The sequence below is a fragment of the Musa acuminata genome, chromosome BXJ1-5, assembly GCF_036884655.1.
Source record: "Musa acuminata AAA Group cultivar baxijiao chromosome BXJ1-5, Cavendish_Baxijiao_AAA, whole genome shotgun sequence".
NCBI lineage: Eukaryota > Viridiplantae > Streptophyta > Magnoliopsida > Zingiberales > Musaceae > Musa > Musa acuminata.
Window position 1 is genome coordinate 251,328 of NC_088331.1, and position 25,187 is coordinate 276,514.

Consider the following 25,187-nt stretch of genomic DNA (forward strand, 5'->3'; position numbering starts at 1 on the left):
GTTGGTATGGCTAATGTGAAGTGTGACCAACACACACAACTAGCGACCGAATGTGTAAGTGTAATTGACGCACAAAGATGAGGGAGGCGACTAAGGTTGGTGTAGCCAATGCGTGGAGACGATCAACATATGAAAGCGACACAAGTGTGGTCAAACATATGAAAGCAACAAAGACACAAGTGATCAAGAATAAAATTATCATTTATGAAAAACAAATTATATAATTTTTTTTAAATATTAAAACACTACAAAAGTTTCTTAAAACCAAGGACTTATTTTGAAAATTCACCGTTAGTTATTTTATTAAATCAAATCATTTAAATAATAATACATAATTATCTCATCAAAACAAATAATAATAACAAATGATATTATTTTTTATTTATTGTTATTATTGTTATTATTATTATTATTATTATTATTATTATTATTATTATTTTCGGATGCTTTTTAGTAAATTGTTGAAGATGAAACTAGAGGAATGTTGGATGATAGGAACACATTGTTGAAGATGACATGAACATGCAATTTGATAGGATGTGAATTGAGGGGATAACCTGAGAAAGTTTCATGAGTAGAGCATTTTGTTGACTCTAAAAGACAAAGATCAACATACATGATCACGAATTAAACCACATATACGATAAGACAAAATAGAGATTAAATAAGCGTGTCTCCAAATGTTAAGCATTTTTCACTAGTCAAAGCAAACCACAAATCATTACCCTAACAAGCAAAATATAAAGTTGCTGGACGACGATCTTAAAGCAACCGAGGGAACACTCCTCGCAGAGTTCCAACAGTGCACCTTCCCACCGAGGAAGCCATGACCGACCACCCCCTACTTGGATCTCTGCCTCATCTTTCGTCTCTTCCTCTTGAGTCTCCTCATGCGCTTCTTCTTCCACTGTGGTAATAAAACAGTTCAGTTGTGAATATTATTAGGGAACACAACAGAATTGTAATCCTATATTATCCACAAACATAAATCAGATTAATGGGCGAGTTCATGGTGGGAGACAAATCTCAATGGTCCAAAAAAAAAAAAAAAAACAAAGAAAGCAAGATCCATGCCTCACCTACTTCTAAACTCTCACGTTCTATATCAAGGCAAAAGAAAGAAAAAAATGCATGACCGATGGCTATCATGCTCGATGCAGATAGTTCACTTTGGATTAACCAAGTCTTCTCATCTGTCTCAACATTTGCTCTTTCCGAAATAAAATCTCTTAGTAACAAAAACAATGTAGCATAGATGATGATGAGATGAGCGCAAGCAATGCATGACCACTTCCCTACTCCTCGAACAAACAAGTGTTGTTTTGGAGCAGAACCAGAATCTTGGAAACACTTGCCAGAAAGAAGGAATGCTATTCTTGGAGTAGAACATGAATCTTAAACAAAATTCAGGAAAAAAAAAAACTTCACCCTTTTATGATTCCACATGGTTCCTTCCAAACGAAAACCAAAACAACGCACAGATTATTATGCCAATCAATAATGTAGTTTCAGGTCACCCTAATCACATCTCTCAAAAATTAGGAACAAAAGGTACCATTTTTTTCTTATCAAATATGCCAAAGACGATGGCAGAGCAATAACCAAATCAAGATTCTTTTTGAAGCCCTAATGCAAACACCTCAAGAAAATACATCTTTCTCGGATAAATTATTTTTTCTTCTCAAAGAAAAAGCTCCCAAACATACAGAGACCGAGAACAAAAACTACCACCAAATCAAGCTCTTCTACATCGAGGCAGGGATCTTGGAAAAAGGAAAGAAAAAGGCAACACGATGGCTATGATGCTCGATGCAGAAGCGTTCAAATGATAGGTGGAAAAATCAATACCACTTTCGAAGATAAGTGCGACTTTGGAGTAGAACCAGAATCTCGGTACTACTTGCAAGAAAAATGTGTTACTTTTGGAGTAGAACAAACGTCTTCAACAAACTCCATAAAAATTACTTTTTTATCGTTCTTCAGTACTCTTTCCGAATCAAAACCCAAACAACGAACAGATTATTTTGCCAAGCGACTAATCACAATGCTTCCATACGAATACATTTTTCTCATAATTAGAGCCAAAAAGACATCGCTTTCCTTATCAACAACAATCTCTCTCGCGTACGAAGAACAAGAACAGATCTATAATCAGTCAAGATTTTATCCAAGCTCTCATAAAAAGATACATCTTTGTCGCAATCACGACAGAAAGTAAACGCTTTTCCTCTCAAAGAAAGGAACCCATACATACCGAGACCAAGAACATAACTACTATCAAATCGAGCTTTTCTAAACTAGTAAAGGATCATTAAAAGTCACTTCAAACCTGTAATGAAATCCAAAACGATTACTCCTAAAACAAAAACCCAGGATCACAAGAAAAGAATCAGGGAAACAATTTGTATCTTAAAGCAGCGGCAACAACAAACGGAGTGAAGAAAATAAACAGGAACAAAACCACACCTTTGCTCTCATCTCGATGGAACAGCCGAGCCTACGATGCTTTCCCTCTCGATCGCTGTCTTTCCTGGTGCGGCGTCGAGCTTGCAGGTCCGGAGTGGTATTTTGGAGTCTCTATATAGTCAGTCGAACCCTAAGGGTAGTTTCGTCATAATAAAATATTACAGACACTCAAGGGCCCCGGGCCAAGTGTCGAGGTGGTCGAATCGGCCCAACCTTATTGAAGCCCAAGTGACTCGAATGGGACGGACCGTGTGGCGAGCTGGTAGAACCGGTCCATACAAATAGGCTGGACCGTATGGCCCCATTACAAACGTATTTAAGCCCAGGCGATATGAGCGACCTAAATGATTCGAATGGGCCGGACCGTGTGGCGAGCTGGTCGAACCGGTCCGTTTCCGATCACATCCTCGTTAAAGCCGAGCGATCCAAATGAGCCAGATGGACTGGCGATCTCGTCGAATCGGTTCCTATTAATCTCAGCGGGCTAAGGCTTTTATTTTCGGGCAAGAGCACATCAAAACTCATTATCTAATTGGCTTGATGAACAAAATGGCCCAACATTAAATTGCTCTTTTGAGTTTATACATATATATATATATATATATATATATATATATATATATATATATATATATATTCTTTTTATGATCATATAATTGTAATTTATAGCCGAGGAAAATTATTCATTAAATATTCTCATGCTTTATTTTATTTTCTTTAAATGAAGAAAATGGAGTCTCAGCCCATCATGATGTGATAGCAACGAAGAAATCTACTTTGCAACTCAAAAGGAAGAAGAAGAAGAAGAAAACATAAAATACTTGGACTTTATGAACTATAAGATATATTACTATTGAGCTGCTAAGGTATGATCAGTGCCTCCTTTGGATCGAGTCAGATTGCGTGTTTGACAGTGCCACCATCTGCAACCTAAATGTTTGATTATAATATCAGCCTGTTGTTAGATGTTGACGAACAAAACGAGATGAACTATATAAAGTACAGTGATGAGCGCGTCATCTTGGCAACTTGAGCATAGATTGAGTTGTCACTTGACATCATCCCGTACATGTTTCAGCTTATGATCATTCATTCATTCATTCTGATACATGCATATATACATGAAAATTTTGTCATCGATGAACTCAACCTGGGGCTGTTCTTCTTCCATTTCGTCAACTTCTTTTCTTCAACCTCACGCAGCCATGCAGATGGATGTTTCAGTTTCCTCCGTGGAAGCTCCGGCAAGATGATGCAGCAATATGCTGCATGTCCTTTTCTTGAGGTCCTTGGTCAAAGCAAACAAGCTTTCTGCAATCATTTGGTGTTTATTTCTGATGATTAATTCCGTTGCTAGCTTAGCTACTTGGATCGAATGGGTCAGTTGGTACACACGAGGATATATTTCGGATGAGGCTGCAGTCTTGTATACAGCTTGCAGTGTTGAAAAGTCAAAACCACAACTCATGCGGAGAGGTGTATGTAGCAAAGTCAAAGTTTTCACCAAGTGGAAAAAGTCTCAATATACTACTACTATATGAATAGACTCAAAGTTGCTTGAAGCGGTCTTAAACCGGCCGTCCGTCCGTAACTGTTGCTCAATCCTTTTCAGCGAAGAAGAAGATCGATCGATCGATCGATCTTGGAATAGAATTGGAAGGACGAGAGCAGAGAAGAGATGCAGAATCAGTTTCCTTGAATGCTAGTAATATGTTTAGTTTTCTTAAGATGACCAGTTCTTCGTCAGCGATTGATTTGAAGTTATATGACGTTCATGGAAAGAACAGCCACACGAGGTTTCAACACTTGTGTTCGTTTTACTACGAACAACACCTTAGACCACGGAAACATCTGCTTCTTACTGCCATGGATTGAGTGGATGGTAAAGGGCTATTAATTTATTCTTTTAGTCCATCTTGGATGCCATTTAGGGTGTTTTTTTCGCTCTCCCTTCTTCTTTCCTCCTTTAATCGCCATGGAATTGGGGTGGGTCGGTCGATCGCTAATCCATGTGGTGATGACAAGCTAGTAGCTGCCTAATGATGATGCAAGCAGTCAGCCTAACGCAGGCAGGCAGTCAACTGTTTTGCTTGATGATGGTCGCACGGTTCATGCTACATCTCATATGAGCTCATGCTGCAGCTGGAAAGCTCCTCGGCTAATCCATCTCATATGAAGTTGTCTTCTTCGGTTGCATGGTTCTCCGAAGCACGGCAGTCTACAACGTAGAAAAGGAGATATCTCCTTGTCAAATGGCCTTACCAGACGTCATATCGATCGAGACACATGCAAAAGAACTCAATCCATGGCTTCCTATGTAGGCCCGAAAGATAAGACGGTCGTCAGGAGTGGCACCACAAGTACAGACGACGATGATACACGCTCGATGTTTGGTTCCCAACCAATAATGAAGCCTAAAAATGATGGGACGAGTCTTTTGGGATTGAAACCTACCACCCTACGACGGATGTGGCAACTGTTCATATGTCCGAACGACACACGCACACACGACACCCCTACCACAGTCAGGGAGGGAGACCTTTTGCATGCGGCGGAAGCATAGTGAGATATCTCATCTGCTGCCGATGGCTTTCTTGCGGTATGGGCGCGGTTCACACGGCCGAACAGATGCAAAGGCCGCCTCGCGTGCATGTGAGGTGTCATCAGGCATTGCTTCTTGGACGAGTTCAGACCGGTAAGCACTGATGCGATCCCTCATCAAATGAAGTATGTGTGACGATTCGGTGTGAACCAAAATGGACCGGTGATGCCTCCATTGCCTGCACAGATTTCTTGATAGCATATGCTTTCTTTCTTTGTTTGTTTGTTTGTTTGTTGCGGGAAAATAACATATGACTATTCTTTTTCTTTCTTTGTTTCCTTTTTCCATTGGGGAACACAACAGCGCGCTCGCGCACACACACACACACACACACAATGTTTTCTCTTCAGCTTTCTCCTTTTAAGTAGTTGACTTGCACCTTATACCTTCCCATCTTCCTACCTCTTTAAGGTTCTACTCTCCTTCCTTGTCTTTGTATTCCTCTTCTCTATTAGCCTCCAACCATCCTCTCTCTCTCTCTCTCTCTCATCTCAGCACAGGCATGGCTATGAGTCACTTGAGCATGGTGGAGGCGAGACTGCCACCAGGGTTCAGATTTCACCCTCGGGATGATGAGCTCGTTTGCGACTACCTGGAGAGGAAGGTGTCCGGGGAGAATGGAAATGGCGGCATGCACGGGTGGCCTGTAATCGTCGACGTTGATCTCAACAAGTGTGAACCATGGGAGCTTCCTGGTGAGTTCGGTGACCACCATCTCATGAGAGCTTCTCATCATGAGAGATTTGCATCGATTTCCACCTTCATCGCTACTTCTCTCATCCCTCAGAGGAGCTATCTGTTCTTTTTGGAGAGGGAGAAGCAATCAAATTGCATCTTTCATTTTCTGAGATCCGTCGTTTACGATATATGATGGAGATAGAATTTGGTTAGTCAAAAAAAGATAAATCTTGCTGTAGATCAAACTGAAGAAGGCTTCCTATTTGATTTCCTCACATTATTTTCTCATTAATATTCTCCTATATTATATGAGGCAAAGATTTTTCTGAACATCATGAATTAGAAGTATATGTCAACAGGATAATAATTTCTCAAGGTTTTTATTTATTTATTTATTTATTCTTTGTTGTTCAGAGGGAGGAAAATGGAAATTTTGTTTTCTTCTGATATATTAGAACCAGAAAATTGTTTTAAACATCTCCATCATCTCTCTTTTCTTTTTTTTCTGGTTATTTTACGGCTCATGTTTTTGCTAAATTCTGTTCAAGTGGAAGCTATTTGAGGTACAATTAATTAATTATCACATAGCAGTAGTATATACAAATAACATAAGTTTCTCTTTCTCAACCCCAAAAAGAAAACAAAATAAAAGAAGAAAAAGGAAGAGTTTCTATTCATATCTATCTTTATGAGATAATTATATATTTATATATAATTTAATTGGAAAGAGACTGTTTGTCTTCCCAATTAAATGATGAGTCCAATCTCCACACGGCTTGTCTTCCTCTTTTAACTTTCTCTTCCTTGCTGACACAGAAATATCCTTTTATCTTTCCATGTCAACCTTACAGTAATCTACACCTCATTTCTGCCTCCTAAAATATCAATAGTAAAACATACGCAAAAGAATTATATCTTCATTTTCGACAATCAAGAAGATTGTATCATATTTTTTTCTGAACTTTAATTTTTTCTAAAAAAGAAAAGAAGAAGAAGAAGAAGAAGAAGAAAATGTTTCTGTCCATAGTCACTGACCACAACTTTGCAGCCAACAAAAAAAAAGAAAGAAGAGATAACATATACTTCTTTAAGTCACCAAAATATTTAGACTTAAGTTGATAATTATAATATATTTATTTATAAGATTTCTGCGTGACTGAACAAAAGATGTTACACCGATACATCAGAAATGGCGTGCGTAGGCGACAAGGAGTGGTACTTCTTCAATCTTCGGGACCGTAAGTATGCCACCGGACAGCGAACGAATCGAGCAACTCGATCGGGTTACTGGAAAGCGACCGGGAAGGACCGACGGGTGGCCCGAAGGGGGATGCTCGTGGGCATGAGGAAGACGCTGGTGTTCTATCGAGGCCGAGCTCCCAAGGGTAGGAAAACCGATTGGGTCATGCATGAATTCCGCATCGAAGCATCCTCCAACCCTCCCAACGTCTCCTTCGAGGTATTACTGTCACCATTATCATCGAACACCGTCATGATCTCAAACAGGCTTTACAGCTCTTGTTGTTCTTAATTCTCAATCATATATCATCAACTTAATGTATGCTTCGCATTCCATAGGAAACCTTCGTCTTCTTTATTCTCGTCTCATCGACCACTTACTTCTTCATCCGTTGTCTTCGAACAGGAGGATTGGGTCCTGTGCAGGGTGTCCTCCAAGACCAGAGGAGTGATCGCCAAGCCTGATGTCAAGAATTATGATGATGACACAACTTCTTCCTCCCTCCCTCCACTCAAGAACACGTACATCACCTTCGACCAAGCGCCGCGTAGCTTAGAGGGGTTCGAGCAAGTGCCCTGCTTCTCCAACTTCACCGCACAGCTTGCCGCTGCAGCTCCTCCTGTGGGCTCACCAGACCTGAGTTATTACGATAACAAGTTCTCCACAAGGCCTGCCTTCGACCACTTCCCCAAATTGAATCCTCCAAACATAATTCAGGAAAACTTAGGAAGCTACTTTGGTGAAAATGCTGTCTCTCACATGTGGAATCCTTTTTGAGTTCATTGAATTTGTGAGATTGACAGTGACATACCATTTGGAGCTGGGGGACATCTTTCTTGTATATATACGCATTGGTCTAACGATGTCCACCACACAAGGAAGGAAGGAAGGAGGACTGTTGTGTGTCTGCTTAGTGTAATACTTTTTCTAGGGAGTGATTCCTTTGTGACAATACAATAATTTATACGAATGAATGCCTTGATTAATGTGTCACTGATGTCCATGGTGTTCATTCGAAAGTTTTGCAGATGTTTGATATCTCAACCATCTCTGCTGTTTCTTTGCCTTTGTGCATTAGTATTTATTTTCAACCAATCAATCAGGAGGGAGTTTCTTTAATTCGATCCTAAGTAAATTGCTCATCCTATTTCCTTCAGGGTGGATGGATGGATGGATGTAGCATAATAACCAGTAAAAACTAGTGCTTGAGACCATGTCCAAGCTATAGTGAGTGGGTACTTGTCCTATAAACATAGCAAAATTTTGTGCAATGACAGCCTGTAGAAGCAACTTCCTCCTTCAACCAATCACCTAATTCTCAGGAATCCTTTAGTTGAAAAGAATAAGAAAGTTTTTTTTTGGAACCAACAATCCCATATTTTAGTATGGAATGGATACTCAAACAAAACAAAAAAAAAGACATGGTTTATTCTGGTGTAAGCGTAAAATTACTTTGTAAAATTTGTCTGTAGAATTCATGTTTTCATCCATTATGAAAGGAATGCTATTCTTTTCTTTAATGCACCATCAAATTCATCCAAGAGCTGCTCGATGCTTCTCCTTGATGTCAACATGTTGTTGATCTCGAAGGCTCTTAGCTCATGCCTCAGATCTGCAAAAGCAATGTTTAGCATATTTCTGAATGAATACTAAAGAAGATATTCCAAAATATATACAGAATTTTTCTTCGATCCAACTTGCTGCTCAACAGGATTTGAGTGGATGATGCTAGTAGGAATGTGACAGACATACCCACTAAATTCATAGATTTGAGTGGAAAATCTGTGCCATTGGTGCTTAGGAACCGAAGAAAGTTCTTCATAAACTCTGGCGTATCGGTACAAACCAAGAGCTCCCTCTGCAACATAATAATCAGTTAATATTTTCAGCAAAATCTCAAGAAATCAAGCATTAAGAGAAACATGAAACATGGATTTTACCTTAAAATTCTTCTGGCTATCATAGTGTCCTGAAACAATCACAAATAGTCGAAGCTTTTCTGACTCTGAAACATAGCATCAAATTGAAATTTCAAACTAGTTTAGGTAGCAAGTTTGTGCTTCTAATAGAATTTCCTTTTTCTCAAGTGATTTCAGCATTCCAGAACAAGCAGCGTAGAACTTTTGATCTCTAAATCATTTGTTAGAATAGAGAACAAATTGATATATGCCGAGTGACAAACCCAGTGGAGACAATGAATGATCCAAAATTCTGTTTACCCTGGCAGCTGACATTCCTAGGATAATATTGGGAACATAAGTATCAACTTTTACTGTCAGCATGCTGACGGAATTCTATTACCTTGAAATTGAATCACCTCCTTCGCAGCTGAATCCTCGTGCTTAAGAAGTTCTTCAATTGAAATACCAATTGAGCTCATCCCAGTGTTGGGTATGTTATGCTTTCCTGGTTGCGGAAAGTATCAGTGTGATGAAGAACTCACAAGAAGAGAGAAAGCGAAAAAAAAAAAAATCATCATGGTAAAACACAAGTTATATCAAGCTGATGTTTTAGTCTACTCTAGATAGTATTCTTCCTAGATCAAGCTGATGTTTAGAAATTATAACCGATGGTGATCATACCTGAATACGTACTCCATTTCTTGAAATCCCTACGGAGGATATCTCTCACCTGAAGTTCCGATATATCTGATATTTTGTACTTTACTGCAAATATTAGATGTTCTGGAAATTAATAACATGACAAGAGAACACAAAAAAAAAAAACAAAAAGAAAAGACAAGATTCATTTAATAGTGAACATAGATCACATTACATTCTTCAGAAATTTTACTTGTTGAGAACTAACCCATATGGAAACATATAGAACATAGCAGCCACAGAACTTTATATGATGTTTAAGCCGTTCTACTTTTTCTCTTAAGAAACATCAAAAGTGTTGCAGTGATCAAACGGAAAAAGATACATTTATCTAGTTCGAAAAATAGAAAAGGTTGTTCGATTGGCCGTTGTTGGCTAGACATGCTTTATGTGCTTCTATAAACCGAATTTAATTATAGTTGGTCAAAAATTTTAACAACTCACAGAGCTGGTAAAGTCCACTGCATCCAAACCGACCGGCTCCTTTGATCAAGAGTGTTGCCATGTACTTATCTTTTGCAGTGCAGTTGGCACCAGTCAGATTCTTTGTGTCTAAAAGGATTCCTGATAGCTGAACCAGAAGAAAATGCAACTTTTAGTGACAGTAAAAATAATTATCTACTGGGATTTTCATATTAAAAAATGATTGATGGATGATGGTTCTAAGAAGTAACTTTTTATTACAAACTAAAAAGACAACATTTCCTTTTGGGCAGGCATTTTGTTTGAGTTTTCAAGATTCTGATGCTATTTCTTCTGTAACAGTGCTAATTTTTTGAAGTTGCACAGACATTATAACTGTATGATTAAGAAGAAAAAAAACATAGATCTGTCGTGACACCATGGTTATTAAGAGAACAACATATTGTAGCAGATGTAATGTTACCAGCAATCTGCTAAATCCCTGCCCTGCTAGGATTTCCGGTGATGTCTCTGCATACTTATCAGAGATGAGAGTACAACATGAACCATCCTGTTTCAATGAGAAGGCACAAGAACATTTTCTATAAGTTAATATAGATGATGATACATCTATTAAACATGAGGTATAATGAGCTCCCTGTGCAACGATATCACTGGGTCATACATAAACTATTCAGTTTCATGATAGTAATAAAATTGAACTAATCAGAAGTTGCCGGATGAGCAAAACAAAATTTTTGAGCAGCTGTGTTGTTTATATATGCTCGAAACCGTGCTGTTCTAGTGGTTCAGTTTGGCACGCTTAATGATGTGAGCATTTGACTTCAGAGATCAAAAGCCCAAAATTTGCTTCAGTGATTCTTGTTGAAAGAAGTTACAGAGGAACAAACACATCACTCACTGGCCATCTACATATACAGAAGTAGGCTTACACTTTATTTTATTACCTGACTCATGGTGACATCTTCAAGAGAAGCACTTTCAGAGCAAACCTAGAAAGAAATAAATTATGTACAATAACATGATGAGCAGCAAGTTATTCTGACACTGTGGTGCCATACTTACCTCTTTGCAGTTGAACATTTCGATCGGTACATCTTTCAGCCCCTGCACCAACCAAGGTTTCATTGAGTTCCCAATTCCATATCATTTTGAGATGGTAGCAACTGAAACTAACGAGTACCTCCTTGTTGGGTGGAAGCTTGTGGTCATTCACCAGTACTAGCTTCAGATTTCCAAACCGATTGTGATACGAAAGGTCAATCTGTTTTCGGAATTCAGAATGATCCAAACATCTACATTAAAATCTAGACATGTTCCTCTTAAGGATGCTGAATTGTACCTCATCAACAAAAACTATGGATGATTCATCAACTCGACATGAATTAAGCAACCATTTGAGCTCTGAGTGAGCCATAAAATCTGCACGCTTGGTGTTGATGACCGGCAACACGCAGTGTTGGCTACTTGTTTGAGTCTCATTCAAGAAAAAAGCACAAGCGATCGTAGAAACAACCGATCCAACATCTGACATAGTAACATGTGATATGTTAAGAAAATCACACTTGGAGATTTTTTGCCGAGCAAATTAATTATTTGAATCATGTTATCATGTATGCATGCATACCGGCAACTGCTTGTCCAATCACAGCATGCAAGAATTGTCCTGGGACACCGGCTTCGACATCAGCCTTCCTTTGCCTCAGGTATTGGTTTAATCTATCAATACTTTCACACGCTTCCAAGATGGAAGAATCATTTCTTAGTGAGATGTTTCCAAAGAATGCAGCAGCAGACTGAGCCGAAGAAGAAGTAGAAGGTCTACTATTCCTTTCAGCATCACTGGAAGCTCTTGTGAGCTCTGTCTCGACATCAGAGCTTTTAGCTAACTGATCCTTCTCAAAATTAGACTGTTCATTTGGATATAACGATTGGTGTTCTCCGAGCCCGGGCTTCAACACCAGGTTTTCCGGCACTGTTTTGCTGGTGTTGGTTGTACCTGGAGATCTCTGCTTGTAATCCACCTCCCTTAGGGAATGTGATAAGCTTGTGCTTGTGGTGTCTTGTGAGACGTATATCTTCGTTTGAGTTGAAACTCTTACCTGCATTTCGGTAATCGGAGAATGATCGATCTTGCTTGGTTTACGAAAAAGAAATCCTTATGATGTATTAAGTTTGGTTTCCTGAATCGATCGATTTGATGTGTTTCTACTCTTAACTTAAACTGACAGAATTAATTTGTTCTGTGGAAACATCATCTGATGGTATGCTCAGGTATTCAAGCTGATCATTATCTGTAAGCTATGAAATTATACAAACCGAGAAAGATTTCCCTTGTTTTTTGTGTGTGTGTGTGTTCTTGTTCTGTACTACAAATCAGTGATCATGCTAAATTGGTCAATTTGCAAAGTAGAACTCGTCTATATCTATCAATCTTTAACTTTGCTAAAACTCAAGCTGCATAATTTCATCGATCATGATGACTCACGAAGTTGCTCGACGGAATTGCATAAGCTACTTTATCAGCACCAAAGAAATCCAAAAATCAATCATTCAGAAAATGTCATTGGGGCTGAACTGAATCATCCTAACCTTGTGCTTTCCGGTGCTAAGCAGCTTCAGGTTCCTCATCTCGTCGTGGATCAGACTGATGAAAACCATGAAGATGCACGCGCCGCTGCATATACTAGTAACCGGTGGCAGAGGATGGAGAAATGGACAAAAGTGTTGTTGTTGTTGTTGCGGTGTCCGCCTGCAGCTTTGGATTACTCACTACGAGCATATCCTCCTTTGTTCTTGTGTGTTTTTCTCGTGGATTTTGTCATCTTTCGGGTCTAAGCCTTGGTTTCTTGGAATTAATGATCCGTCTCCAACTAAAGCAAGCTAACACATCCAATTGCCTCCGAGTAAGCGAGATCGATGCACCCTAAGGAAGAAGTTTCAGAGAGGTGTTGGTATCACGGAGAGTGAAAGGATGTCGAGAACAGCAGGAAGCCAAGGGAGGATGAAAGAATTCCATCTCCAAGACAGAATCTATTGATTTATATTCTTAACAAAGTTGATATCATCAATCGGTCCGATTCAATATCGTCAGCCTTTAAATTTCTTTCATGTATTTGGCCAAAAATCTCTCTCTCTCTCTCTCTCTCTCTCTCTCTCTCTCACACACACACACAAACACACACACACACACACACACACATTCATTATGGCTTTATTATCTATTACTTGTTTGCTAAAGCTGAGAACTGAGCTTCACGTAGCACTTAGATCTTCTTATGTCTACTAATAAGAAAAAGCTATGAATCGTATAGCACAAAGATCCCATTCCGGCAAGGGTTAGAGCATCAGAGAGAAAGCAATCCGCAGGATTAGACGAGGCTGCTTTCTTGTCTGCCCACGAGGACATACTACTAAGTTGAGTTCCGGAGATGTCCACCAAAGCGAAAGCACAAATCATACGATCACTGATCTACCTTTTGAATTCTCGCCCACCAAAGATCTCCTTGGCGACACATCCACTTCTTATCCGTCTCACCAACCCTATGGGCGGGACTCGATGATCCAAACGGAAGAACACAGCTTCCGTCCGTAGCTTTCATAGAAGATAATTGGAGAAAATTTATATTGATCGGGAGGAAGCTTAGTCAACACGAAGCACAACTTTTGGCCGAAAGAAAGACTGGACCCAAAAGCGTGCCCACCGAAAACATTCGAATTACAAGAACTCGTACTACACGAGTGGCGAGACAGAGAGAGAGAAGCGGTTTTAGCCTAATGGCTATCGTTACATGTCGGCATCGTCACATCAACCCACTGCTGTGGTCTCGAAGGGAATCTGCCGCTGTCTGACCTTTGTTGCCTTTGGGAAGAACACGTTAGCAACATCAATCATCATCCAACATAAGAACATATTTCTTCATTAAATATATCATATATATATATATATATGTATTTATTTATTTTTGTTTTGGGTGTAAACAGCAAGCAGGTGAGGACACTTTACGATATATTTCAACAAAAATTCTCGATCACAGATCTCTCCTTCCATGCAGAAGTCCTGATTCGATTCTTCTACCCAACCCTAATCGCACTCGTCAAGCTTCTTCCTGCTTCCGGTTTCCTCCCGTCTTGTCCTCGACGATCTTTGTCCGTCTTCGGCCGAAAGAGATGCCGCCTGACGAAACCTTTTCGGTGGGACAGGCACTACCTACGGAATCCAAGACAAAAGCTTATAGCGTTCTCTTTCATCTCTACCGTCCACTCTTCCAAGAAAACACATCTTAAAGAAATCGAACGGTAGATAACGAGTCTATAATAGATTTCACAGACGCTCGTCGGCCCGTCCCCCTCGAATCTTAGCGATGACCGCTCGCTCACCGTGGAGGAGCTCCCAAAAGAGAGGGAGTGGGAATGGTGGTGCGCAAAAAATTCTCCGTCCAAAATTTATGAGGTCATAGTCAACGCGAGTCATCGCGTTCTTTTTTCCTCCTTGTCGTCTTGGTGTTATAATAGAGGGTGTCCGAATTATTGGGAAAAACAACATGACTCTCTCTGCATTGCAGACATATCTCAGATGCTAATCGATAAGTCCATGATGAATGATTGTACTGCATAAATTAATTAGGTTGCTATAATTATGTCTTTGGAGAGCGGTGGTACGCAGTTTTCGGCTTCCATGGATGCTGCTGTGTTATCTATCCATCACCGCATCGTGGTTGACTCCTTTCGATAGGAGATTCTTTAGCCTGTGAGGAGTGTGATGCCGAGCCATCATTTCAACAAGTAATTAGGAGAGGAACGTTCTCTCGTCTTGAACTTAAACTTTCAGAGAAGTCAAGATCAGACGTATGAGATTAGTGACGACCACCAAAATCCAAATTTAGGCGCTGAATTGCTAGACGTCACAGATCAGCATGTTGTTTCTTTGCAGCATTGTTTAAGCTCCTTTACAGCATGCTGAAGTTTCATATCAGCATGCGAGACACAAACTAGATCAATTTTATTGTTCATCTCTCTCTCTCTCTCTCTGTGAGTTGATGCTGAACATTTGGAAGATATTACTGATCAATTCCACAGTGTGTTCTGTGGTCGATTCGGATGAAACACAAATCAAAGTTGGCTTTGTTTCTAAATCCAAAGTTGTTCTCATGACAGCTAAATCTTCCGCAACACAAAAGGACAAAGAACAATATAAAAATCTGCTCGATGAACAATCTCCGAACTCACTGACTAATTAGTATGTATGATACACGAAACCATTATTCTATGTGGCGTCCACCACTTGCATTATTATCGAAAATATATAGCAATGTCTCCGATGCCCCATGGACCAAGCCCATTCATGACATCTGACTGATACCACCGATAAACTAGCAGCATCATTATTACTCGTATGAATAATACCGCGCACACGAACCGATTGTTGACTTGATATGAGATCCGGAGATCACACCGAAACAGTGTACAGCGCACAACCAAAAACAATCAACTTCTTGCTATCTAGTGTATTTTAACCCGCTAGCTAACCTCACAACCGAGAGTGTTCGAGTAGGAGCAATGTTGAGGATGCTAACGATCGATCCATGAGCTTGTTTGATCTCCACAAGTATGATTTACTGCCAAAGTTAAATTGCCGTGCATGTAAATGTGTAAGAATTAGAAAGCGTGTCAGTTTCGACATCGTCAAAAGACTGTCATCTTGTTTCTGATAATTTGTAGGGTGAGGATGGCTGCGAGAATCTAAACTCATCCAAATACTCGAGACAAACGTAGTTCAGTGGCTCACAGGCGAAAGATAAAAGAGAGAGATATATATATGTATTCATTACAACAGATGAGAAGAAAGGCCCAGCTGCCATTTCTTTATATTTTCCTTACCTCCAGCAAGCTTGACATAATATATGGTGACCTCCTTTTCTCTCTCTCTCTCTCTCTCTCTCTCTCTCCTTTAGCCAGGTGCAGAAAGAACAAGCGAGATTAAGCGGCAAAACCCTTGCTAGGGTTCGCTAAAGTTTGGAGTGGTGGGGGAGGGTGGTGAGGATTGCACCCTATAAGTGGCTGGTCTTGGACCTTGGCCATTTGTTTACCTTTTAGGAAGGGAATACTCCACCGAGGTCTACAAGTTTCTATCACCTCACTTCCTGACCACCCCCAAACCTTTCACCTCTATCTGCTTCTCTTTCTTTCTGATCTCCTGAAATTTGGCGATGAAGGGTCTTGGAGAAGAACTTTATGGGCTTCTTTTTCTCTGTGACCGACTGCCTCGGAGAAAAAGGAAGAGGAATTGACTCCATATACTAACTCATCTGTGAGAGTTGTATCCGTTCGCTGTCTTCCGAGAGAGGAAGGATGATGTGAAGGAACGCAGGTGACAAGGGTTGTGCCTGGCTCCCTGTACGCCACACATGTAGATCGATATCTATGGGGAGATTGGCTACTGTGGGTGGCGTGCAAGGAGCCAAGCACGCCTTCTCTTTCGCTCTCTCTCTCTCTCTCTCTCTCTCCCTCTCGCGATCTTTGTGTAGCAGATCATCGTAGGAATTCTCTCTTGCATGATCGCTTTTGATTTCCTTTGCAGCGATATCTTGAAGGAATTATATATGATCAAAACAACTGCTAGTATTCGTTGAACTTTGAAAATGAGGATTAAGATTGCTGTCGGATTTGCCTGCTTTGATTGTTTCTTATACAGATTCCTATGGTTGTATGGTTTGAAGTATTACACTAGTTCAAATGCTTCATCGATCGATTGGCTACTATAAATCCCACTAATAAGCGTAGATGATTTCATGGAACACCATACTTGAATCGACCATGAGGGTAAAGCTTCTGTGATTCTCATTCTCCTCCTTCTCATTATTAATTAATTTATAGTAAATGGAACCGATTGGTTTTGGTTGAGACCTCCAAAGAATGCTTCCTACAATTCTTCCCCTTTTTCCCTTTATTTTACACCTGTTTTTGTTCGAAATGAATTCAACGGGAAATCTATTTCTCCTCTCCGATGGATATATGTGCTCAGATGTGTCAGTTCTTTGAATCACTTGATGTGATTTATGATGGCATCTCTCTCGTAATCGATCAGGAAGGATTATTTAAACATCCTCAACTTCTACAAACCATATCGTTTCTTGTCCTCCTCCTCCTCCTCATCATCATCATCTCCAACTCATGTTAGTCTTCTCCATTTCAATTCTATGAGCTTTTATTCCCAAGAGGACATCGATCCGTATGCTTCACTCAAAATACTGACGTGGTTGCCTCCTTCCAAGCTTATGTCTTCACTCGAATACTAATTTGCTGCTCTCAGTATCTTTCATATCTTGAAATGGATCCGCTGACAAATTTGATCTAAGCTAAAGGCAGTACGTAGAATATACGTATGCGTATGTATATCCATTTCTGCTAGGTATTTTAACATGGAGGCTTTACTCTCTCTCTCTCTCTCTCTCTCTCTCTCTCTCTCTCTCTCTCTCACACACACACACACACACACACAAACACATTAATCCCTATTTCTTTGTTTCTTACGGCCTGTGACAGACCAGCAATCAGTTCTCTCTCTGTCTCTCAGAGACGCACACAAACACAGATTAGTCCCTAGTTCTTTGTTCTTGCAGCATGTCACAGAGACTCGTGATCGGTTGATCTCTCTCTCTTTTCTCTAAAGTTTCTGCATTATGGTAAATGTGTACGGTACTGCAATTCTTTGTATCAATGTTCCATTCTCATTTTGATTTGACTACAATCTCTCTCTCTCTCTCTCTCTTTGGATCAATTAAACCGAGCTCGAGCATTAATTCCAATGCCAAACACACCCTCTCCTCCATCAATCAAGTCACCGGTCAGGTATATACTTCCCACTTCGAGCAGTCCCCTAAAGCTTGAAGATTCTCCATGGACCGGGCAGAAGCCCCAAGCGTCGTGGCTCAGTGAGAGGGTGTCAGCTTTCCATCCTTCCGAGGAACCGAGCACTTTGGTTGTCCTCCGAAAAGGAATTTTCAACAGCAGTGAAAGCAGCCCATTGGCACACATTCTCCGGAACCAATGCAGGCAGCAGCTTTACCTTCTTCCCTGTCCCCAATGCATTTCTTCTTTATACATGTACCTCATGCTGCTGCTGCTGCTGCTGCTTTTGTACTATCAAATAGCAAGGCGGTCGTTCCTCATCTTTTCCGCCCCGCCTTAATCGTTCTTCTCATTCAGTTGTTTCCTGTGATTGCCAAACTGCACCCTTGCTGATACTAATAACATCAAGATGATTTACTGCACGAGACTTTTACTGTCACACAGTATCCGAGGATGACGAGTATATATTGTTTTGTGTCAACAACATGAACTAATCGATCTTACTGTAACACTAATGTTTTATCTCCTTAAGTCTCCTGACCCATACATATATTGGGGAATATATATATATATATATATATATATATATATATATATATAGACATGTGAGCTATAAAGCAGTTTACTGGGATAAAAATATCGGCCACAGCATAGAGTTACAGCAAGACATGGTTCAGCTTAAACATAGGTATCTATCTATCTATCTATCTCTCGAGTAGAAGAATGTTGTAGTTTCATGGTTATGGATAAGTTGGTACTTTATAATATTATTCTCTTATTATTCTCCTTGTTTTAAGGTGACTCTTTTCATTGTTTACATATTCTCTAACGTTAACTGGCTCTGCAAATTATGGGTCTGATTGAGTTGGTTTCTCTCTTGCTTTCGGAGGAGGATTTGACTCCAATTTCAAATTTTTGTGGAGATGATGCCAAGGATTCGACCCAAGTGTGATTCCTTTTTATTTTATTTTTTTATGTGAGGGATTAACTTCCTCCACAAGTCCTTGGAAAAGAAGAAGAAGAAGAAGAAGAAGAAGAAGAAGAAGAAGAAAAGGGTGAGTGAAGGGCACTAGTTAAATAGTGAAGTTGTGGCACCGAGACACCGAGCAAGACAAAGTTATGCTTTCAAAGGTTTGAATTTCTTTTTATTTATTTATTTTTTTTTTGTTTGAAATGGGTGGAATTAGATGTTATCACCACAACAGTGACGACCACCGCAAATCGAAGATATCGGAGGGATGGATCAAAACAGGGAGCAGCTTGGACAACAAAAAGGACAAAATGAGCTTGGTCTTAGGCCTTCTTGAAACATGGACGGACCTACTTATGTTGAAAGAAGAAGAAGAAGAAGAAGAAGAAGAAGAAGAAGAAGAAGAAGAAGAAGAAGAAGAAGAGGAAGAGAAACACACACACACAAAATTAAAGAAGAAGTTTAATTTTAACTCATTCATATTATATTTAGTAAGCTTTTATAATATAATTTTTTCTTTCTATCTAAGGACTTGACTTTCTCGTTAGTTAAATATCCATCCAACGTAATCGATCATCAAATCCTAATATAAGGCACGTGAGACTCAATCTAGTTCACTAGATTGCTTCCCTTTAATCCTCCTATTCTGGGACTCTGACAGACTCTCAAGGAGATGAGGAACAGTGCTTGCTGCTCATCTGCCAGAAGCTACGAGGGCTACTTGCCCCTTCTCACACTGAAAGAAAGAAAGAAAGAAAGAAAGAAGCTTTACTCCTGATCCCTGTAAACTCTATGCAGCAAATTGTTTGACATGATAGGAGCTGTCTGCCTATGCCCTCCTTCACGGTGTTTCCAGCAGCCTTAAGCTTCCGAGACACACTTGAATCACATGGACCACACAGTGGAAACCAATCATGAACACAAAAGGAGGAGCACAGACCAGTCTCCAAATAATAATAATAATAAAAAGACTACAAAACTCGTGCAGATACATGGAGGGCAATGGGAAGCAGACCGAGCATGTCTTGTCCCTGTTGACAGCCTCAGTGGAGAGTGAGAGAAAGAAACCTCTGGCCAAGACAGAATGAGCCAAAGGCTAAAAAGTCATCAAAGGGGGGAAGCAGGTAGTCTCGTGGTCTTCTTGCCATTTAGGCATGTTGAGGGATGGGAACCAACCTGCAGAACCTGGCTAGCAGAAAGGACAACATCAACAGTACCATTTTGTAAGCTTCTCTGGACGTATTATTGAAGCCATACACCTCGGCACTCTTGCATTGTACTGTCATAAGAATCTTATCGAGTACTTGTCACTTCTCTTTTGCTTTTTCGGATTTGTTGTTGTTGTTGTTGTTCTTCTTCTTCTACTGTACAAGTCCAAGTTTCATAGCTCGGTGAGCAATAACAATCAGTAAAAAGAAAAATGCTGTCAAAGATCCAATGTTACGATGACCAAATATCGAGATAAATTGCACATCAGTTTTAATGATCCCATTTTTCTGAGAATGTTCATCATATACTTCATCTCAAACAACAAAGATAGGGCGAGAGAGCCTAAAACAGAAAAAAAAAAAAACTTAAGATCGTCTGTATATATGATCTTAAGTTTGTATCATCTATACATATCATTTTAGAACCAAATGCAAAGTGACAGATACAGATGTTCGTTATGAGCTGAGGGACTTTCACTTTGTCTTTGTAATAATGGATATTAACATGCAGCATTGTCTAATCAAGAAGATTTAACAACTCAAAACATACTCGACAGGCAACTGTATAAGACGAAGGTAAAATCTTCAAGCCATGAATGTTGCAGACATTCTTAAAATTGTTAACTGCTGCAAGCCGCTAATCACTAGCATACAGTTTTAGTTCTGTATTCTCCGTGAAAGAGTAGCAAACGAAGATGTAAAGTCACAACATATTTCTAATGATTTCAATAACAGATTGTTCTTGTAACTATCTTCTAATTCCAGTTGAAAGAAGGAAAAATTAAAAATGTCGATAAATATGAAATCCTGTAATCCATTCACTCCCTTCCACTTTCATCATCTGTGATTTCCTGGAAAACTCGAATCATATTTGGCTGCTTCGGTTGCTTAGGACACATTCTACTGTTAGAGCAAGCCTCGTTTTGCTGTCATACATCCGGAATCCCAAAGTCTAACGATCTCAACGAATTGCTCCACGCAGTCTTCTGAAGGATCAGAGGTTGGTTCTGCATCGAATGAGAGAGTGCGCCGAACTGATGAGTTTCCTTTTGCTGTTCTGCGAGAATTTTCAGACCTGAGATCGACCATGCTAAGCTTTCGACACATCTCCTTGCAGTTCTGCGATATATGATGCCCCTGTCTCGGAACACATGTGACGATGTTCAAATCCGTGTTCTCATCTTGAAAAACTGCATCCTTGATTGACTTTGAGCAAGTGGGAGATCTGAGGTCCTTTTGTTTTCTACTGGGATCCGCTGCTGAATTGTTCCTTGGATTTTCATCAAGCAAGGGTCCATCTTCCCGTAGCACACTGGTGGAAGTGCTCCTTCCGCTGTGAAATGGAAAAGGTGTCCTTAAATATTCTTCAGATGACTCTCTGCCACTTTCAGTAGTGCAAATAATGGCTTTGCAACTGCTGTGGATCGCATTTTCTGATAATTCTTCTTCTTCCTCTACTATGTCAGCCCAGGTTCTCCTTTCACTCTTTTTGATCAATTGAGTCTGGAGATAATTTTCAGAAAAAACCAAAATTTTGTCATTAGCTACTATATCTATGCTTGAGTTTTGAGTTGCAAACTGTTCTACCTCTACCATTTCCTCCCAGGATTTTCTTTCACTCTTCTTGACCAACTGAGTCCTGGGATAATTTTCAGATGCAACTACAGTTGTGTCCACCATTTCCTCCCAGGATTTTCTTTCACTCTTCTTGACCAACTGAGTCCTGGGATAATTTTCAGATGCAACTACAGTTGTGTCAGTAGCTGTTACATCTACCCTGAAGTCCTGAGTTGCTTGTTGTTCCTCTATCAAGTCAGCCCATGTTCCTCTTACACCAGCCAAGAATGAAGTGAATTTGTCCGTCTTTGCATCCACTGCACTAGAAGCCAGATTACTCCCAGAAATCTGACATGGATAGTTATTTGAGCTTCCTGTACAAGTCTTATCAACTAAGTTGTCAACTTGCCTCCCATTATTTGTGAGAGCATCGGATCCTTGATTCCAGTTTACATCAATATTAGAAGACAGGTTCCCATTACTTTTCTCTTTTGGTGTTTTTACTGATTCGGTTGCCCATATGTCATTCAGGCTTCTGGGTTTCAGGATACAATCTTCAAATCTATGATTCGTGGCCACATGATCTGGTTTTGGTGTTCTGTCGCTAGTCACAATTGAGGAATCTGGTGCTTGCCCTGTGTTCCCACTCAATAGGATTGAATTGTAATCAGAATCCAGGTACTCATGACATCTCATGCTCCACATCTCATATTCTTCTTTGCCACAATCAATGAATTTCTGACTGCCTTCACATAAACCCATGGATCTTTGACTTGTATTCTTATTTATCAAAAACCCAGAGCTGCTGGAATTTTTGCCGTTCAGTTCATTTAGAACTGAGTTGTCATGGATGGTATTTGAGTTGAGTACTTGACAATCATTTGTAGTTGCAGCCTTCTTCAAAGCATGATCTGCACCGATGATTCTCTCTTCCCTTTTAATGTGAGAATAAGTAGCATCCGCTATGTGTGAATTTTGTGACAGTTTGTTATCTCCACCTGTAAAAGCTGTACTCTGTTGCAGTTCATATGCCTTCTTATTAAGACTCTCTTGAGGCTCAATTTCCTTCAGCATTTGAGAAGCCTGTTTAAAGGATTTAATAAAGAACTGATCACAGATATTACTTGATGCCCTTTTCACAACTTGGAGGATGGACCTGGCTTCCTCGAGCCTTCTTGTCTTCATCAAGCAGATAGCTAAATTACACTGTTTGTTGTAATCTTGTTCGATCGCCAGTGCTTTCCTGCAATTAAATATAAGTGAGAAATTGCAATCTGCTAGTTCCACATGATTTCATAAAATTTCATCCACATTTTATTGGACGTCTATATGAATAGGCATTATACTAATTCAAGATTTGTTTTATTCCAACTGAAATATTTGAGGACTTTCTTCTACTCAAGAGAACACTAATTTAGTCATATCAGTCACTTCTACATTCAAATCAAAGAAAATGACTGATCACCGATCTATCGATCTATCGGACATAAAAAAGAAGAAAATGACAAGAAAACCATTACAACTTGCGGCAGATTAAGTATCATGTAATAGAAACTCACCAGTAAAGTGTTTCTGCTGTTTCATAATTCTCGGATTGCATGTAAGCCCAAGCAAGGTTTCCCAGTAGTCTGCATAAGTTTTTTTTTTCTATTGAATTTATGGCTAGGGCTTATTTGTTGAAGAAAACTAAAGATGATCAACATGTGCAAATATATGAGATAGAGAAACAGATCATTAACATGACAAGCTACCTGGACTTCTCATGATCAAGAGAAACATGGAACTTTTTCCCTTTAGATCTTGTTAACTTCGTTCTCCTCCCACCAAAAGCTAGCCCCTCATCAATCATCTTCAGCTTGAAGTTTAGCAGCTCAATTTGATCATCTATTCTTCCACATTTCTGAACACTCATAATATGATGTATAAGCAACCCATGTTAGTATAAGCAACAATGGTAGTATAAGCAAGCCTTGAGAAATAATAGCCATATGATGAACTTTCATGACAATGGTAGTATCAGCAAGCCATGTTATGAAATTTTTTTTGTCTGTCTTCTTTTAGTAACATACTCTGCATATGATGTCTAAGCAACAATGGTAGTATAAGCAAGCCTTGAGAAATAATAGTCATATGATGAACTTTCATAACAATGGTCGTATAAGCAAGCCATGTTATGGAATTTTTTTTGTTTTCTTTCAGTAACATAGTCTGAATATGATGCCTAAGCAACACTGGTAGTGTAAGTAAGCCTTGAGAAATAATAGTCATATGATGAACTTTCATAACAATGGTAGTATAAGCAAACCATGTTATGAAATTTTTTTGTCTTTTTTTAGTATCGTACTCTGCATATACATAAATTATTAAGAAATGTCCCATAAAAGGCAGTTTGATAATTCTAGAGCAGAAGCTTCTCTGCAAAACTAATTAGCAAGCTAAAAAAGCTTTAATAATGTACCACAGAATCTACTAAGGATTGTTTTACCTTGTACAGCTCAAGAAGAACATTATCAATAGACTCTTGTGTTTTAGGAGAGCATAGGTGGCGAAAAGATTTGATTGCCTCTATGGCCTCCTCAGCTCGGTTTACCTGTTTCATCGCCAGAGCCATGTCTTTCAATGCACTGTCGACTCGGTCACCACTGTTTATGGCAGCCCAGAACAATGGCACTGCCTTTTGCAGATCTTTGTCAACCATCTGCTTCATGGTCAGTAACTCGTTAGATGCAATATCTACCAACCAAAAGGAAATTTAAGGCCATGGCATACGACAAGATGACGACAATTAACAGAGCAACCCAGTCAGAGTGATTGAAAGGAAGAGTTGCGCTCTGCTTACCTGGGCGTGCTTCGCTCTCAAGTAAGGGGAGTCGGTAGACCGCGAGTTGGGCGTGGCGTAGTTCGAAGGAGTGGCATAGCTGGGTCTATCGGCGGTCCTCATCTTCTCCACGGGAGTGCACGGGATCGACCCCGAAGCTGCCATGTTCCCCAGCCCTTTCGCCGAATCCTTCTTTCCCGTTCTCCCCATCCTCCCCGATACACAGGAAAACCACCTTCAAGATCCCGAAATCCCCCAACCCTTTCCGTTCTCCAGGCCCCAAACCCACTCCTGGCTGCAAGAAACCACCTTCAAGATCTTCAAACCAACTTCGAGAAGTCCCTGTCACCAGCCCCTGTGTTCTCCCGGCGCAGAAACCAACATCTACGGCAAGAAACCACCTCTCTTTCCCCAAAACTATTCAGACCGCCTCCGGGGAGGCCAAGAAACCTGTAAAGAGCGGATCTTCAAAGATTTGTCACCTTTTCTTGCAGCGAAAACTGCTTTAATAGCTGGAAAACCGCTTTCTTGAACGAGAAATGATAAGCCGGCGACTAACAGGGGGAGTTTGCGAGCTTTCTTCCGCGGCAGCTGGAATATCTCTTCCAGTTCCCGCAGAAGCAGCATCAAGAACGCTATTTCCCGGCCGGAAAACCACAAGCAATCGCCGGAACACCACGCTCGTGTCCTCGGAATAGAGAGAGAGAGAGAGAGAGAGAGAGAGAGAGAGAGCCGTTGCAAAGAGGGAGGGTTCAGTTGAGATGGGACGCGTAC

General features: G+C 40.1%; 3 protein-coding genes and 1 long non-coding RNA gene across 4 annotated transcripts; 1 reads left to right on the plus strand and 3 right to left on the minus strand.

The window, feature by feature from the left end:
- Positions 1 to 639: 639 nt before the first annotated feature.
- On the minus strand, positions 640 to 2,579 carry LOC135672832 (uncharacterized). The gene is made up of 2 exons (XR_010513115.1): positions 2,467 to 2,579; positions 640 to 907 (listed from the first exon to the last, which is right to left on the minus strand). It is a non-coding gene; the product is annotated as an uncharacterized LOC135672832 (long non-coding RNA).
- A 2,862-nt stretch (positions 2,580 to 5,441) lies between these two features.
- Positions 5,442 to 7,794, plus strand: LOC135674876 (NAC domain-containing protein 21/22-like). Its single transcript, XM_065185128.1, has 3 exons — positions 5,442 to 5,763; positions 6,934 to 7,205; positions 7,392 to 7,794. The coding sequence occupies exons 1-3, from the start codon at positions 5,571 to 5,573 to the stop codon at positions 7,761 to 7,763; spliced, it is 837 nt and encodes a 278-aa protein (XP_065041200.1). The 5' UTR covers positions 5,442 to 5,570; the 3' UTR covers positions 7,764 to 7,794.
- A 602-nt stretch (positions 7,795 to 8,396) lies between these two features.
- Positions 8,397 to 13,628, minus strand: LOC103983695 (uncharacterized). The gene is made up of 13 exons (XM_065181241.1): positions 12,602 to 13,628; positions 11,637 to 12,111; positions 11,352 to 11,536; positions 11,193 to 11,273; positions 11,075 to 11,116; positions 10,957 to 11,001; positions 10,473 to 10,559; positions 10,031 to 10,157; positions 9,569 to 9,652; positions 9,288 to 9,392; positions 8,927 to 8,991; positions 8,739 to 8,844; positions 8,397 to 8,598 (listed from the first exon to the last, which is right to left on the minus strand). The coding sequence occupies exons 1-13, from the start codon at positions 12,668 to 12,670 to the stop codon at positions 8,477 to 8,479; spliced, it is 1,593 nt and encodes a 530-aa protein (XP_065037313.1). The 5' UTR covers positions 12,671 to 13,628; the 3' UTR covers positions 8,397 to 8,476.
- A 6,960-nt stretch (positions 13,629 to 20,588) lies between these two features.
- LOC103983769 (uncharacterized) lies at positions 20,589 to 25,118 on the minus strand. The gene is made up of 5 exons (XM_009401041.3): positions 24,435 to 25,118; positions 24,081 to 24,293; positions 23,347 to 23,495; positions 23,155 to 23,223; positions 20,589 to 22,838 (listed from the first exon to the last, which is right to left on the minus strand). Exons 1-5 carry the CDS (start codon positions 24,621 to 24,623, stop codon positions 20,945 to 20,947), a joined length of 2,514 nt encoding a protein of 837 aa, XP_009399316.2. The 5' UTR covers positions 24,624 to 25,118; the 3' UTR covers positions 20,589 to 20,944.
- Between the last annotated feature and the right edge of the window lie 69 nt (positions 25,119 to 25,187).